This window comes from Microtus pennsylvanicus, chromosome 3, assembly GCF_037038515.1.
Source record: "Microtus pennsylvanicus isolate mMicPen1 chromosome 3, mMicPen1.hap1, whole genome shotgun sequence".
Lineage (NCBI taxonomy): Eukaryota > Metazoa > Chordata > Mammalia > Rodentia > Cricetidae > Microtus > Microtus pennsylvanicus.
Genome location: NC_134581.1, coordinates 1215013 through 1232811, shown reverse-complemented (window position 1 = coordinate 1232811; position 17799 = coordinate 1215013). Strand labels below are relative to the sequence as shown.

The following is a 17799-nucleotide window of genomic DNA, read 5'->3' as shown; positions in this document are numbered from 1 at the left end:
CCAAGTCCTTGCTGCATCAGGAGGAGCTCCGAGGCACCTGTGTATGCAAAGGCTTTGGTGCAGGAGCCCGAAATTCTGACAACCAACGGTGTCTGTTGGTGCGGGAAAGATGAACAGGAGAGCTGAAGCTACAATGGCCACTTTGCAGAAAAAAAAAGGAGAAGAAGAAGAAAAGAAAGACGAACAGCAGCTAAAGGGACCGCTCTGGTGCAGTCTCACCAGCCCAGAGGTCCAGGAAGCGGCCACTGGGCAGTCTGTGGAGAGGGGAGAGACTAAGAGGCAGGTGGTGAGGAAAACAATCACCCCAAGAGGAAGGAGGAATTAGCGCAGGTTAGAGGGAAAGGGGTCACAGTGGGGAGGAAGGAAGTCTTTCCAGTGGGGAGGCCAAGGCAATTCTCACAGCCTGTGCCACTTTCCCTGCTAAGTCTCAGGGAAAAAAACACAAGATAAAACAAAAACCAGGGAAGGGGAAGAGAGTTTTCTTTCCCTCCTTCAAACAGCTGTTGAGATGCCGGAACGGCAGAGAGCAGGGGCCGTTGTCTGTCTGCTGTCTGTCAAGAGGGGATGGGGCAGCCCATGTGCTCACAGTCTAGGGACCTAGGACCAGTCCCATGTGACCCGGCACCTGGCCAGGTCCCCAAAGCCCCCTGCTTACCGTCTCATCTGTGCAGATGGAGTGCACTTGGGTCCCGAACATCACTGAAGTGAAAATGAGGAAGAGCAGCGCCTCAAAGCACAGCAGGATGAGCAGGATGACCGTGGTGGGAGGCGAGAAGGAGCTGCACTCTGCAAGGGAAGCGGTACGGGGATAGGGATGGCTGCGTGGCTCCCCGCTCCACCCCACCACGCTCCCACCCTGCCTCCGGGTCCTACTTTTTGACCTCTTACTCCTTCAAGGAGTCCCCAAGAGACTTGGCAGCCCGCTAGATGGAGGAGCTGGCTGTGGGTTACTACCTGCCTGGCCCTGAGTGCTGAGGGGTTCTGGGAAGAAGTAGGGCTCTCAAGTCTGACAGTCATGGGTAGGGGACAAACCTGACCATGAGCTCCATAATGGCCCTAACACTCTGCACTGGCTGGCCTTTCCTACCCCTTCCATGTGGAAATGAAATCGCGTCCTTTCTTCCTTACCTGACATCTACCTCTCCCACTACACCTACGTCGGACTCCGGGCAGCAAGTAACTGTTCTCTCACTGCCGTACAATCAGTTTTGAATGCTGCCCAAACACAGGTATCTGAGCATGAAGCTCAGGCATCCTGAGATATACGTTCCCCTGGTACAGGTAAATGGATAAGAAGTGAAAACAGAACATCTGTATAGCTTACTTCAGCTGTGGGGTGCGTGTGAGTGTGTGCATGCACGTGTGCCAGCGTGCACACACATAAAAGACAGCGGTCACTCCCTTCTCAGCTGCACTGTTATGGGGCAAAGCCAGGGAGGTCCACCATTCCCTTCCCTTTTTGCCCCAGACTCTGAAAATTCCAATTAGGATTTGGAATGGTAGGATCCAGGCCCCAGGAGTGTAGAACTCCCCAACTCAGAGTACCCATCCTAGGACACAGTTCCCTGAGCCCTCTTATCAAAATCTATTATGGCTCAACAGCTTAACCAGAGCCAAGCAAGGATGACATTAACTATTAACCATGGGCAATTTTCCCAGTCTTACTGCCCTGGGAATGGGTGTCTGGAGTCCACTCCACTAGGAACCTGGCTGGGAGGACCTTGTGCACTGGAGGCAGCAGACAAGGCTTGAACTGTAGGCCCTCTTTTCAGGTGAGAGGTCTCAGGACTATTTCATACTCTGACCCCAGCTTTTGTCATATATAAAGGAGGAGCACTCTACTATCCTGGGGCTCGTAGGGTCTAAACAAAACAATGCTCAAAATACTCCCTGCATGTTGCCTGGCTCCTAGCAGGCTCTAACTGTCCTGTTAGCACCATTACAACGTCGTCGCCTCTGTGACAGTCTGGGTTATACAATAATTGCTCACAATTAGCCTGACACAGGCAGGAGATTTGTGATGATAAAATGACCTCACTGGATACCCTCTATCAAGTTGCCAAGGCCATACCTGAATTGGCCTGGATTGCCAGAGCTGGCAGAATACAAGCACTTACAGAATGCTCACTGAGTGAGCAGAAATGGGTTGGGTTCACTTGGTTCTGCAGATGGTATCTTGCTGTTCCTGTCCCCCTCTCAAAACTGTGGTGGACACAGAGAGGGCCAAAGAGTGGAGACGTGGAAAGAGGAGGGCACTCACCAAGGGCAGAACTGGAGAGCAGTTCCTGCTTGGGACATCTGACTTGCAGATTCTGAGTGTGAAAGCTCTAGCCCAGCATGTAGCTGCTTGTTACTTTCTGCTCTCCCACCCCTGTTTCTCCTGCAGTCTCTGGCTAAGCTCCCTTCCTCAGCATCTGCACATTTAGATGGGATACGTGTGAAACAGGGAGACACTGTCTACAATCTTAATCTAAATATCAAGACAAGCAATCTGAAAATAACAACAACAACACACACACACACAAAGAAAAACAAACACAAATCCTCTATGCCCTAGGCAAAAAGTTAAAACTGATCTCTGGGAGACTGGGGTAAAATGTCCTTGGTTACAGTGCCCTGTTTAGAGCTGGGGTGTTGCCCAGGAGAACAGTGCTTGCCTGCTGCGGCCCTGGGTTTCAATCCTAGCAGTGACAAGAGTGAAACAAGTCCCCGCAGACCCAGACTCAAAGCTGTCTCTCCCCTGCCTCCTTAGGAGCCTGGCCTCTGCTCACTTACGCCTGTGAGCATCTCTGGGACACGCCCAGTCTGCTGCCTCTCTTACAACCTGATCAGTCTGTAGGCTTTCGGAAGATCTAATAAAATAAGGCTGGGCCTGGTACTGCACAGGGGATGGAGGCCCCCACGCCACTCAGTTTCTACACCTTCTCTACAGCAGGAAGAAAAACCCCAGCAATACTTACTTGTCCAGTCTTCTTCAAAGCAATGCAGGAAGTGGAATCCCACCATGATGAGGGCGTGCAAGGAAATGAGAGCTATGTACATCTGAAACAGGAAAGCAGGGCTGAGCCATTGTTGGGAGAACGGCCTAACTGTGCAGTCTCCTTGAACATGTGCTACGGGAACATTTTGCTAGGCTAAGGCCAGAAGAGTGTCTGTGATTCCTCCAGCCCACAGACCCCCTACTTTCCTGTTTGGAGTGGGAAGGCATCAGCCATTTGTTAGGAATCTGTGGAACCAGAACAGACGTACAGCCTAAACACAGACAGGACTCGGGCTGTGTGGGGCGCATACGACCTGCTGCTCCTTCTAACTGAAAGGGTCAGAGCGCCAACCATCTGCACCTACCTGGGCTCCGAGCTCGAGGTCACAGCAACACTGCCTTCTTTAGGGACTAATGCCTGAGCGATACCCAGAACAGAACGCTTGCCCCCAGGTAAGCAAACCAAACTTGCTTTCTACACACACAAGCGAAGAGCACTTGTGGAGCCAGGGAGATCCGGCCACGTGGGCAGGCAGTGTTCTCAACAGCAGCAAAGACCGCACAGAGTGCTGACATTTTCCAAAGAATAAGAGTCCCATTGCCTCGTGGAGACAGGGCAGAACTCAGAAGCCGACTTACTGTAAACAGGACAAAGTACTTCTGGTTGTTCTCGCCGACACAGTTGTTGACCCAAGGACAGTGGTGGTCCATCTTGCGAATGCACCGTTTGCAGACACTGAAAGGACCATATTCAGAGTCTCAGCAGGAATTATCACCATTCAGGGTCTGAAACAAGTACTGCACAGTGACAAACCAGCAGGTGCTGGGCAATACCAGACTCCAGCTCCCACCTCTGGGCACCAGGAGAAATACGTCTGGAAGGCAGAATGAGGACCTCCAGGGTCAAGTCATTCCTCCAAGGCATCTGCACACATTAACAGGCTAGAACTGACCCAGGTAAGAGGTTGTCCGCAGCCTCACGGAACTTAGCTGGGTTTCCTGAGGAGGCCAAGTACGATGAGTTTGGATAATGTTACTGTAGGACAGGATATTGGGGAGGGGGTGAGTTCTAGAAGCTCTACCAAGCACTAGCAGAGATGGAATGCACTTTTTCAGGCTGTAGGAATTGTAGCAGCTTGGCGGACTTGGTAGCCACACTCGTGGGTTCCTATCAGCTTGCCTTACACCAGAGGCTTCACACTGCTCTCGCTCTTCTCCATCTCCAAGGGCCTCTCATGACACAGGCAACATTCAGAAATGCTAGCCTGGTTCCATGATCTCCGGGAGCAGGAAGGCAAGGGAGGAAAAGGAGGCCCTACACGGATGCAGAAGGCAACTGTACCACTGGTCTGTCTGCTCTGCCTCTTCTGTTACACATGGGAATTATGTACATGATACATTGGTGAACACTTCCTCCCCACAGAACAAGGTTTCTCTGTGTACTCTTGGAATCTGCTCGTAGACCAGGTTGGCCTCAAACACAGAGACCCACGTGCCTTTGCCTCTCGAGTGCTGGGATTAAAGCTGTGTGTCACCATACCCGGCCTTCTCATACTCCATTTTAAAGCAGATCCCGTGGATGGGGTCACCAACTACAACCTACTTCTCATCTTACAGGCATGTCTTCCCAATAAAGAGAGCTCTAGGGTCCTTAATGCTCTTTTCACCTGGGAAACGAACTCCTGAGAGCATCTCTCCTTGTCTAGGCTCCTGAACAGGTCGTCTCCCACCCTACTTCTTTCTAGGGAGGCTTTCAAGTACATGCTCGAGTCAGTGAGAGAACAGGTGTGGACGAGCAGGAGGCTAGGTTTCACAAGGGGCTAAGGGACACCGGGCAACCAGGTCAGACAAACACATGCTTGAGGGACAGGAAGTGACTGTAGCACTTGAGAGTTGCATAAGCGGGCGGGTCCAATGTTTCCTGCTCTCAAGGGCATGAAGTGCCAAAGCAGCACTTCTCTTCTTGGGCTAGAAGGCTTCATACAGGGAAGGCAGGGCTTTGGGGCCCAAGCTATGGAGGCTGAGGGTGAAGCAACGGTCACTGAAAACATCAAATGCACTCTATGGAGGTATTTCCCGGTGCCGTGGCCTCTAGATTTCCCTCACTCCTATCTTTTACACCACTGCTTTAAAAATCAATGGTTCTCGTCCCTTCTTTCTACCACTTCCTTGCCACTTTTCAACACCCAACTCTGAGGAGACATTCACAAGCTCTTTGGCTTCTATGCATTAACGCGTCTACTCATGGGTAGTGTTCTGTCTCCGGGAGGCATAAGGACCCATCTTCGCTGTGTAGCCTTTAAGCAGCCAACATAAGTTCTCTGATCTATCCTGGGTGCTGACCAACATTAGACATAACCATGTCACCCAGAACTACCTCTCCTTGTAGCACCCCTTACCACACTGTCATAGGTACACCTGCCCTGCATGGGCTTGGAGCTACTTCTCGCCCACCACAAGCTAGGGTTGAGCCCAAGGCTTAGCCTGGCTGGGTCTGAGCATGAAGGCTTAGAGCTCAGACAAGATAAGCAGACCTAGAAAATGGGCGAAACCACAGTGGAGCAGGGTGAGAGACCTTGGGAGTCCTGGTTTCATTTACAGGTTTTCATTACCCACCTCACTGACTGACAAAATTGTAGGCAAACAAACAGCATCCTACACTCTAGACCAAAACAGTTCTGAAGAGACAGTGTGGGCAAGGGAAGAACAGAACACCAATCTCCATTTTGTGTGTGGGTGAAGAAATGGGCCGTCCAAATAAATCCAGATCATCACCCTATTCCTCAGGTGAACACCAGGTCACATGAAGATATGTTCGGTGACTAAGGACTGGAAGAATAAGCAGCAGGAGTCCATTCAGGGTTCTAGGAAGCTGATGAGGGTTCAGCCTTAGTGGATGTGTATCAAGGGAGCCCAGGGTGTGTGGCCCAACCAAGGCCAGGCTTGGCCTCCCCTGGGAACCTATCACATAAGCCTTGGCTCTACATTAACCCACACAGGGTTTTCACCTGCTTCCCTAGTCCTTACAAACGGGAGGACTCAAACAGAATAAAGTCGCCTGGGGCTGTAGGGCTGCTCCTGGAGGGAAAGGCCCACCTACAGAAGCAGGGCTAGGAGGCAGACTCTAGATCAGTGGTTTTCATCTCTTGGAGGGGTGTCGTCCCTTGGAGGGGTGTCAAAGGACCCTTTCACAGGGGCTGCACACCAGATACTTACGTTAAGATTCATTATGAGCAAAATTACAGTTATAAAATAGCAATGAAAATAATTTTCGGTTGGGTGTCACCACAACATGAGGAACTGTATTAAAGGGCTGTAATCTGGAAGGATGAGAACCATCACTCCAGGCAGAAGGTTTGTGTGTAGCTATAACCCCACCAGAGCTCTGGGAATAGAGACTATATTATCAACCTCTATAGACTCCACCAGGAGCAGAATGCAGAAACAGGTGTATGTGTGGCCCTCTTCCCAAGGACAAGACAAACACAGCTCTCTCTAACCGTGACCAGGCAGCAGCCTCTGGCTAACAGACCATCAAAAACCCCAATCTATCTCACGTTTCAGGACCTGCTTCCCCTAACCAGGGTTCTGGGAAAGCCTGGGCCTCCACGCACCATCACGAAAGAGCAGTGCACATCTTCTGAGGCAGACACAGGTTACCCTAAACCAGGAGCTCTTGTTTTGCTCCAGCTATTTGCCAGCACTTGGGTGCCCACTTTGGGTCACTTTGGGGAGGAGGTGAAGAGGCGTGGTAGCTGCAGTGAAGAAAAAGAACACCAGGTGCTGGGCCATAGGGAGGAAAGAGAAAAGAACCACTGTGTGGCAGGAAAGCTGTTTCCTAACAAGGTTAATCCTCTGGTTTCTGGCCTAGTCTTTAGAAACTGTGCATATCTCTAACCCCACACATGGTTCCATTCACGGGGAGCTTTCACTTCCTGCTGGCCACTCCATAGCTATTTACATTAAATCCTTAAAATGAGGAAGGAACCAGTCACCCCTGTTTAGAGAGAGGGAAAAGTGTGCCCCAGAGAGACTTTGCACGGGCTTAAAACACAACCTCTCCAGCTTCAGAGTCAGGCCTCCAGGGTGGCCAAGGGTAATAAATGCCATCTCATGTACAAAAAGCAAACCTCAACAGACCTCAGAGGCAATCCAAGACAAAGTCCTCCGGAAAAACAAAGCTTCTCAGTCAAACACTCACACAGCTGCCATTGTATGAATCACTTTCATACTGGAGTTCTAAGTAAAGCTAGAGCCCCACAAGGACCCAGAACCACACCTGTCTCAAGTATCCGCTTGCTCTGTGACCTTAAAGCAGTCAGCCTACACGAGGCTAGCGTCCCCAGCAGGGGCACTGCCTGTGCAACAATACCGGATCTCCAGGGGTGGCCATGAAGGCGGAAATAGAGGTAACAGAGACCGAGATTCCTGGAACACAGCAGGGCTGGGGAGCTGTCCGGTCTGGGTGACAGAAACAGATCGTTTCTTAGGGCAGCACAGGAAACCACTCCACAATCTGTTGCTCAGGTACAATCTCTCTCCCAGTATCTCAGCTAGCAAAGCTCATCCTCCAAGCCCTCCTCACTCCAAACATACAGCATGTTGTAAAGGGGCCAAATGACATTGGAGGTCTCTGTAATTGGCCGCTTATAGATCCCGTGTAATGAGAAAAATGCAATTTTGAGCAAGATGTTTTCTCACCAAGAAGACTCAAAGAACCCTGATGATACATAGGGATGCCTGTAACAGCTCAGAGGGAAAAGACACTTCTGCTTAGGAGCTGCTCCTGTCGCAAGCTCCACAAGTGTTGCTTCAAGGAAAGTCTGAGAGATGTCTGTCTCAAGCACTGTACCTCACAGGTTTGCCAGAGCTGTGGGGTTACCATGAAAGCAGGAGTCCCTCAGCCTTACAGACACGAAAACAGAGGCTACATCAGGCGTCCCTCGCTGTCAAATGCCTTTTCCACCCTAGCAGTCACTCCTTGACTGGGTGGGACACTCAGCAGTCCCGGTGCTGGCCTGCAGCTGAGGAGGGTCCACGGTACCTGCAGTGGTGGGCCCGGTCGGGCTTGATGCTGCAGCACTTGGGGCACTTGTACACCACCTGCCCAGGCTTCAGCTGGAGGCTCTCGATGAACTCTTTAGTGGCATTTCCTTTGGGCACTGCCCCCTAAGAGAAGAGGGAAGGCATCAGGGTCAGCTGTCACTCTACTGGAGGCACACACATGGGCTCTGTGGTCCAAATCACCTCAATACACAGAATTTTCCCAAGAAACTGCACCTAGGTCACACTGACCCCATGATTAATTTCTTACTTTCATTAGCCAACACTGTTTTTTATTGATCTGTTCTTTCCCCCCTGGGAATACCACGGTAGTAGTTTGGTTCACTGACGATTCTGATTTCTGGGAAGAGCTCTGACCTTGGGAGGGTCAACTGGTGAGTGCCACATCCCATAGCTCACCTGTCCCATGCCAAAATGTGCTGCTTGACATTCACTGGGTTGTTTTGCTTTATTCTTTCTTTCTTTCTTTCTATCTATCTATCTATCTATCTATCTATCTATCTATCTATCTATCTATCTATCTATCTATCTATCTAATTTTACCTGTGTGACTATTCTGAAGGATGGGCACTTTGTATTCAGTAATAGAAGCCATGCTTGGCCCCTGGGTATCTGACATGTTACTCCATGCTGGCAATACACAAATACTTGGTACTCTGGTTCTAGAGTCTGTTTGGACTCTGCACCAATCTGGACAGAAGGACAGACAGAATACCAACTTGAACAGGATCTCAATAGCCAGTACCACCAAGTACCTACCTGGAGCTAAGCCCTGGGCTCAACACTCATCACTATGGACTTCTCCCATGTGTCCCCCTCCTGCTTACCTCCCCAAAAGGTGCAAGGGTTTGTGTGCTGTAGAAGTTACTATGTTAAGAGATCAGAGGAAGCTGGGCTGTGGTGGCACACACCTTTGATTCCAGCACTCGGGAAGCAGAGGGAGATGGATCTCTTGACTTCAAGGCCAACCTGGTCTACAGAGTGAGTTCTAGGACAGCCATGGCTACCCAGAGAAACCCTGTCTCAAAAAACCCAAAGATAGAGAGGGAGATCAGAGGAAGCAGCAGTCAATAACTCATGACCAGAGGACAGACCCTTTAAGACGCTAATGTCTAGGGCTGCTCCAGGTGGAACCATGGGAAAGGGGAACTGTGAGCCCATGCAGGCCACAACAGAGGCTTAGGCCCCTGAGCTCTGTGAGACAGATAAGGAAATGGACGGACAGAGTGACGATGGATGGTTCTCTAAGGACACCACAGAAGTGGACGGGAAACTCCTACCAGACATGACAAAGCATACATACAGAGTAGAACGAGCTGTAACAGTGGTTGGGCGAGCACTGGAGGAGAGGAGAGAAGCACAAATAAATGAACTCCCAGCTGCTGGTAAACTTGGGAACCATGCGGAGCCAGAGAGGCTACCAGGCCTGCTTTAGGCCGAAGTTCCACCGCTGTGCCTTTGCTTCCTAACAGGGAGCCAGGATCCACTTCCAATGCCTGGAATGATGGTAAGGGTTGCAGCACACAGGAAGCTTACGGGAGGCCCTTGGGTGCACTTTCCACAGCTGGGTACTCACATTCGGAGTCCAGTACTGCACAGAAGCTGTGGAACTCTACGGTACGCCCGGACTCTAAGCTGTGGCACTCTACAGTATGCCCAGACTCTAAGCTGTGCACCAAAGCTGTGGAGCTCTACAGTATGTCCAGACTCTAAGCTGTGCAAAGACAGCAAGGAGCAAAGCCTGGACATCCGTGCTGCACAACAACTCCCACAGTGTCCAAGAAGGTGGAGGAGGGGGCTTCGCATAGCACCCTTCACCCCCTCCCCGCCCCCCATGGCTGACAAACTTCAACTAGCCAGTGGGGCAGAAGGGACAAGAACTGGTTATCAGGATCTGTCCCGTGAGAGAACAGAACGCCAGGAAGGGAATAACCACTTAAATGCCAAGATGCATGCAATTGTCGTTTGCTTTTGCAGAGAAGGTATTTCACAGGGGACAGACTTGGGCTAAAGGGACTGCAGACACTGGGTAAGCAATAGTTCTGTGCTGAGAACAGAGGCTATGATGGGAGCTGTAGGGCATAGACACACAGGCAGTGAGGCAGCCCAGGGGAGTACCTAGTGAAGGTTCCAGCCCCCAGAATTTGCTATAAACCCTAGAGAGCCCACACAGGGCTGCCAGAGGAAGTCACTTTGCAAGGGTAATGGGAGCCTTATGTACTATTCTCATTATTGTTTATTAGCCAGCTGGTAATTAGAGCCTTCCTGAAAGTGTGCCTCTCTGGTATGCTTCCAATTGCACAAACCTCCCAGAAGACTTGTTCCCATCAGGGCAAGACCCCAGCTGTCCAGCCACCTGAGCCAGTCCCAACCAAGGACCAGCTGCTGGCCCCTGGTGAGGACCCCTCCCCATCCCTGTCACCCCAGAATTGGCTATTCCACACTTGTTGGCTTCAGTCTCAGAACTGGAAACTGTTACTCCCTCACGGAGAGGAGTTTTTGTGGTTGTTGTTGTTAAGTGTAGTCCCTGTTAGTGCAGGGCATGGGTGGGAACTCGGTGTCTGAGACACTCACCCTCTCTTATCTTTATCCATCTCATGGGAATGTCCTGAAGCTTGCAGATCCCTGCAGCCTGCCTATCCAAATACACCGAGTTTTCCTCTCTTTTCCAAAGAGATAAATACTTGTTTATGGTTTTTAAAAAAGGACATATAGATAAGAAAAGGGAAAACCTCACTTGGTCACCCAAGAGAAGTATTACCTACACTGTGAAGCAAATACTAAGAGTCTTTTCTCTTGGTACACAGTAAGCTGTAAACGCTTAAAGCCACAGTTGCAAAATATGCATCAGGCTCATCACAAAGTCAGATAAAACATGGCTGACTCAGCCCATAGGAAGCATAGAGAAGCTGCTGGAGGTTTCCTGGCCTGGGCACACGTAGCACTTTACCCTCTTGCTCAGTGGTATCCTGGATGCCACGTTATCGAGGCTAGAAACCTAGTGGCTACCTTCTGGTGTTCTCACCCTGCCTCCCCTCTGCTGTGTTATTTCCATCTAAATCTGAACCCTAAAACTGCCCTCAATCCCATGCTCCCCTCCATATCACCGGCACAGGCTTTCTTAGCCCTTACTGCCTCTGATTATTTCCAGGACAAACATTCTACATTGTAAATGGCCACATGACTCCGGACATAAAGCCTCCAATAGCTCCCTGGTGACCATGGATCAGAGTCTGAACTCCTGGCCTGGGAACACAGGCCACACCTAACCTTGTCCCCACTCTCCTGCTGGGACCCCTCCTGACTGTGCTGCCCTGTTTATGCCTGGGCCTGCAAGGGCACTGCATACACCTCAGGCTTCTCCTCTGCCCCCACGACACATGAGCACCACCTGAAGCCCTCTAGGAAGCTTGGCAGCCAGTATTTGAAGTCCTCTGTACCCATTTCAAAGCCACTGGAGATCCTTGACGTCTTCCTGATGGCCTGAAAGCACGGCATCGGCCACAGCAGGACACACACCATGAGATTACACACTGACTCTCCAGCATGACTGTGAATTCCCAAGAGGACAGAGACAATGTCTTCCAACCTAGCCAATTGCTCAGAGCCTGGCATCAGGCCTACATTCAACATACCCAAGCCAGATAATAATGATACAACAGACATTTATTGAGGCTTATACAGTTCAGGCACAGTTCCAAATGCTTTGTGACTGAAAGCATTTTGCCAGTTAATTCTGACAATAAATCTGTGAGACAGAGACTGTGAGCTCCCTCATTTTACAACACAAGTGAGTGAATCAGAGTCAGACATCGCCTAAAACAATGTGGTTCAGGCGCAGCAGACTGCGGATCCAGGCCCAGGCAACAGTCAAGACACAAACATAGTTTTCAGGTAGTTCTACTAAGAGACTTGGAAAAGTGTTCTTTTTCTTTATTGCTTTGATGCTATTCTATCACACTCTGCTGCCAAAGACTGTATCAACAGTACATGAATAGGAAGGTTAAAACAAGAAGGCTTGACTCAATGTCTAGATTAGGGCACACAGAGAGAAAGCAGTGGAGATAAGAAACTGTCACCAAGAGATTGAACTTGAAGAGGAAGAGGAGAAAGAGCAGCAGCAGCACAAGTGGGTGGATCTCTACGCCTTCAAGGGGGCTAACAAGTGGCTGGGCCCAGGGAAAGAGAGGCAGAAATGAACCAACCACAAGGAGTCACGCAACTGTGGCAACTGTGCAATGTGGGGCGTTGAACTTCCTGGGTGGGGACTGCGCCTCAGTGTTCAGTGTCTTCTGGGAAAGACACTGTCCCAAAATGCAGAACCAGAATGTAACTGGAGCTGGAAAGGAAGTGGTGGGGAAAGCAAGGTGATGGGCAGGAAGGATGGACTCCAAGATAGGAGGGGTTCCCAAGTCCAGACTATCTTCAGGGGCACCTCCTCTAGAAACCATAGGCATATAGGCAACTTGCTTGTGCTCCAGGACCTGCTTGGGCCTGATCACACATATGCCAATCCATCTGATAACGGAGTGCGGCTGTGCAGTACAACTTCATGACTTGGTGCGGCAGAGAACACCCAGCTCACGACAGGCAGCTCAGGTTGCATGACAGACTTAGGGCTTCTATTGCTGTGGAGACACCATAACCACAGCAACTCTTATGAAGGAAAACAATTAGGGTGGCTCGCTTACAGTTCAGAGGTTCAGTCCATTATCATCATGGTGGGACATGGAGGCACGCACGCAGACATGGCCCTGGAGAAGGAGCTAAGAGTCCTACATCTTGCATGAAACAGAAAATAGTCTAAAACACAGGGTGGTACCTTGAGCATATATGAGATCTCAAAGCCTGCCTCAAAGTGACAGACTTCTTCCAACAAGACCATACATGCCTACTCCAACAAAGTCACACCTCCTAATAGTGCCTCTCAAACTACCACACCCATTGTCAACATTCAGTTTCCACTAAGGTTCAAAAACAGGCCAAGAGCCATCTCTCCAAAGGAGAATTGTCTGCAGATGATGGCAGAGCCTTGCTCCAAATCCCAGAGGTCTCTCCTGTGGTTCACATATAGAGGTCTGCCAAAGGCTCCAACAAAACATCCCTGCCGCTGCCACTTCAGTTACCATAGGCCCTGCTGGATTATACGGCACACGAGGCACAGCACAGTAGCTTTTTCCTACTTTGGGCCCCACTCCAAGTTAGCAACTTTCAGAGTCACTTAGTATACGGGCTCAGGGGAATGTGCTGTCTCCAGAATCAAGCAGGCACACTGAGTGTCACACTTGCTTCCTGGTGGTAGGAGAAGCCAGGTGCAGTAAATTATCCTTTACCCTAGAAGGAATATCTCTATATGTTTGCACCACTGGTTTACTAGGAATTTCACTGATGTAGAAGGCCCTTGAATTCTGGCTGGATTTATTTCCTATCCTTTGATGTTCATATATGCTGCCAACAATTCCAGAGTAGTTCTTATAGACAGGTACTGAGAAGGCATGGCTAGACCAAAGCTGCATACCTCTCTCTCTCTCTCTCTCTCTCTCTCTCTCTCTCTCTCTCTCTCTCTCTCACACACACACACACACACACATCATGTGTGTTACTGGCTCAAGCAAGGATGCCACATGTGGTACAGCAGCTGCAATCAGAATCATTACTTGACCGAGTCTGTGATAGTCAACTGTCATTCTCCACAATCTGTCTTCTGCACAGGCCCAATAGGAGCACAAAGGACAACGTGGTGGGAACCACCACTCCTGTATCTCTCATGTCCTTGATGGTGGCGCTAATTTCTGCAGTTCCTCCAGAGATGTAATACTGGTTTTGGTTCACTATTTTCTGTTAGAAGTGAATCCAATGGCTTCCACTTGGCCTTTCCAACCCTAACAGCCCTCACTCCACAGCTGAGAGAACCGAAGTGGGAACTCTGTCAGCTTTAGTCCGTCTACACCAGCGATACACTCTGGAGCCGGGAGATAACTCAGGATGAGTCCATGTGGATTTCCAGGACACAGAAAAGTGCTGTGGGTGACATTACACCCTCAGAACGGGCAATAATGGCCACGGCGAGACCAACCACCAACACGGCCTGCTCTCACCGCGCACTTCCAGTCCTCGTGCCTCTTGGTCTAGCTGTCCTTTCTCTCTGTTGAAAAGCATCTCTCCTCCCCAACTGCAGATGGTACCATTTCTGCTTCTCACACACTTAGAAGCAGTTTCTCTCTTCCCTGGCTGTATGGACTCAACTATTGCTGTGCCAGAGTCAACTAACTGATGAACGGTCCAGAGAGCACCATGGCTGAACTGCTCTCCTGTTACATACGGAGTGAAAGTGTCCAAGTTAGAAGGGTGCAGTATTATCTAGTGGGAGACCACGACATTTTTTTTCTTCTGTCTCCTCTTCTTTCCCCCTTTCTCCCCACCCTCTCAGTGCTAACCTAAATGACATACAAAGCAAATAGCCGGGCAGTGGTGGCACACGCCTTTAATCCCAGCACTCGGGAGGTAGAGACAGGCGGATCTCTGGGAGTCTGAGGCCAGCCTGGTCTACAAGAGCTAGTTCTGGGGCGGGCACCAAAGCAGGATATAGGCTGTTCCCCCCCCCCCCGAATTAAAGATAATATGCATTCCTGAGATATAAATCATCATCCCTCCATTAGGAAAACTCCCCAGAACTCCATTTGCTAATTACCAAGAAGCCCCCAGTTGATCTGTGTTTGACACGAGTTCTGACTCCAGACGACGCTCCTAGGAGCCAGGTGCCCAGGTGGTACCTCTAGGCCCCATTTCTACAGCTCCACCTCACCGTTACACACATGAGTTTTCATTAAGTCATCATGTGCTTCAGGCAGAGGCATGAGGATCCTGCAACGGGGCTTGTACACAGCACATGCTTTGAAACATTTGTCTCACGCATGGCAGTTACAGGACCAATTCTCCATTTACATCTATGGGGCGACTTGGGGCTCTGGGCTGTGGCTCTTGCCTACTGTGATGGGCAATTTCAAATGCCAGTCTAGAATCACCTGAAAGAGAGTCTCAATTTGGGACAGTCTGTATATGATTGGCCTTTTAACATGTCTGGGGGAGGAGATAACTTTTGATTGCATTAATTGACAGGGAAAGACCTCGTCCAAAGCAGACAACATTGTTCCCTGGGTTTGAGTCTTGAACTGTTCGAGAGTGGAGAAAGTGAGCTTAGCACAGCACACACACATTCACTTATTGCCCTCTGGACCCTTCAGGAGTCTCCTGCATTGACTTTCCTGCTATGATGAGCGTAACCTGAACTTTGAGCTACAATAAATTCTTCCCCAAATTGCTTTTGTCAGGGCATTTGATCACAGCAACAGGAAAAAAAAACAACTAAGGCTGCTACTTAGAATTGGAAACTGAGCCACAAAGCAAGGTAAAAATCAGGAAAAATTCTGCTGCAGGGCTGCCTGAGGAGGTCCCTGGAGAGGCTTCTATGCAGTAAGGAGGAAAGCGTAGGTTTGTGAGAGCAGCCCAAGTGCCAGCAGGAGGTTCCTGGTGACATCCAGCTCCTCAGCCCTCCATCTTCCACCCTCCGATCCTGCCTGGCTCACCTAACGTCTCTGCTTGCACCTAATAATGCATGGTGGTTTTGCCACAAAGAAGCTTTGGTTTGGCCTCTGTTCCTCACTAGTCTTCCTCAAGCAACAAGTGCCACCAGCATCCACAGTTGTTCCTTCCTAGGCTGAAGGTTTTCTTTGTGGCCCATCTCCATTTGTTAGCTTCTCTCAGCCCTGGTAATTCACGGGGAGCAGGGGCATTTAAGTGTGTCAACACCTAGAGCTCTGCCCCTAACCTGATTAAAGCAGAACCCCTGAGGGCAGGAGGCAGGCACCAGTACTTTAAAAACTCTCTAAGGAGTTCTTACTGTGTAGCCAGACTTCAGAATCAATCAGTGACTCAAACTGCAAATCCAATAGCTTTTCTGCTTCTATCATGATCCGAGCTAGCGCCGTGTCTTGCCTAAACCACTGTCAATGCCCCTGTCTTATCTTTTTGTGGCTCCTACCTGAACCTCCCCCACAAGCACACTGCTATCACACCTATGTCACCAAGGTTCTGAGAACTACAAGGTCCGGCACGATCCTGCTCTGTGGACCCTTTCACTCTCCCTGTTCACCGTGCTGTAGTCTCACTCCAAGCTCAGATCTAGGTCCCCTTCTCTCTTCTGCCTGGATAAGCCTGCAGACCTCTGCATGCTCGGGCCTGCAGCTCCAGCCATTCAGGTCAGCTCCAATGGCAGCACCACGGAGAGGCCTTCTTGGGCCATCCTGGCCTAATGGGTGCCCCTAAAGCCCACCACACCTCCTGTTGCTGTTAGGGGTTTTGGTCAGCACTTAACTTATCACTGAAATATGAGGTTCCAGAAGGCAGGGGTCTGTCTGTCTTATTCTCAGCTCTACCTGCTGCTCACGGAAGAATCTTCTGCAGGGTTGGCACCCAGTCAACACGACTGTTCATCTGCCCAGCAGTGCCCAACAGGGCCCTGCCCATCTTGCTACAGCCGTCCTTGTCCAGTGACTCTGGCCTTGTAGGAGTTAAAAATTCCTACAGCCAGACACAGTGGCCACACCTTCAATCTCAGCACTCGGGAGGCAGAGGCAGATGGATCTCTGTGAGTTTGAGACCAACCTGGTCTACACAATGAGTTCTAGAGCTACATAATGAGGCCCTGTCTAGAAAAAATAACTTCTTGGGGCTTTAGACTCTTTACTGTCCTGTTTCTTCTTTCATAACCACAGACACCAAAGGTAAATCCATATTCTGTGTGGTCTTCCCATCCCAACAACCAAATGCCGAGGAGCCACTGCCTGTTTTTCTGAACAGGAGGCTCCCGACTCTATTCTCCGCCTCCCACCACCAACCTTATTGACCGATAGATACCCTTCCCTGCTTGTCCACAGCAAGCTACACTTCCTCTGCCAGGGCTGCCTTCACTTGTCTTCTCAACAGAGGCATCTTGATGGGAGAGCTGGTACTGGACTGTGCGCTGAGCAGAAGACGTAATTTCTTCCCACTGTCTCCAATACAGGGGCATCACACAAACTTCTGAACAAATCCTTAGTTCTTTTAAACTTTTTTATACCTTTGTGTTTGTGGCATTTAAGAACCTAAGCACTTCAGCTCCTCAGGTGCTGATGTTGCACTGTCCCGTAACATCTGTACCAGTCCACGGGCCCCAGCACACGGAGCCTCAGGCTCCGTTCCCTCTGGAGCAGCCACACAGGTAACTGAGCCAGGAAACTGCCTTTCCTTGGGAGGGATTAACAATTACTTTCAAGAAGGGGACTGGCTCAGCTCTATGGTCTGTGCTTTGCTTTTTGGGGGCTCACAGAAACTGTGTGTGGCTACTAACAGAAGTTTTTCTTTCCCAATGTAATGGCTACCACCTACATAGCAAGGTTAACACACAGGAGGGATTTACCAAGTTACCTGTATGGTTGTTTCCCATACGACACAATGAGAACAGGAGGGCTTGATATCGGGTATGAAGACATTCAGGGGCCTCTGCCTCACCTGATATATTTATCTAAGTCACTAAATGGAACAAGTTTTACCCACAATACCCAAAGGTGTCTACCGTCGTGCCAAACAGGCCCGGCCAGTTTTCCATGAAAAGAGGAATCTTTCTTCTCCCTGACTACAAGGTGTCTCATTATGTAGCCCTGGCTGGCCTCGAACTCACAGGCGTCTACCTGCTTCTGCCTCCCCGGGACAAAAGG

General features: G+C 50.1%; 1 protein-coding gene across 2 annotated transcripts in view; it reads right to left on the bottom strand.

Annotated features, from left to right (window-relative positions):
* The window catches only part of Zdhhc3 (zDHHC palmitoyltransferase 3), a 45907-nt gene that overhangs the window by 12602 nt on the left and 15506 nt on the right, over positions 1 to 17799 (bottom strand). For both annotated transcript variants that reach the window (XM_075964041.1, XM_075964039.1), the window contains exons 3-6: positions 8025 to 8149; positions 3620 to 3716; positions 2961 to 3042; positions 656 to 786 (exon numbers count right to left, since the gene is read on the bottom strand). In XM_075964041.1, coding sequence (XP_075820156.1) covers positions 656 to 786; positions 2961 to 3042; positions 3620 to 3716; positions 8025 to 8149 — 435 coding nt within the window. The remainder of the gene's footprint in view (positions 1 to 655; positions 787 to 2960; positions 3043 to 3619; positions 3717 to 8024; positions 8150 to 17799) is intronic.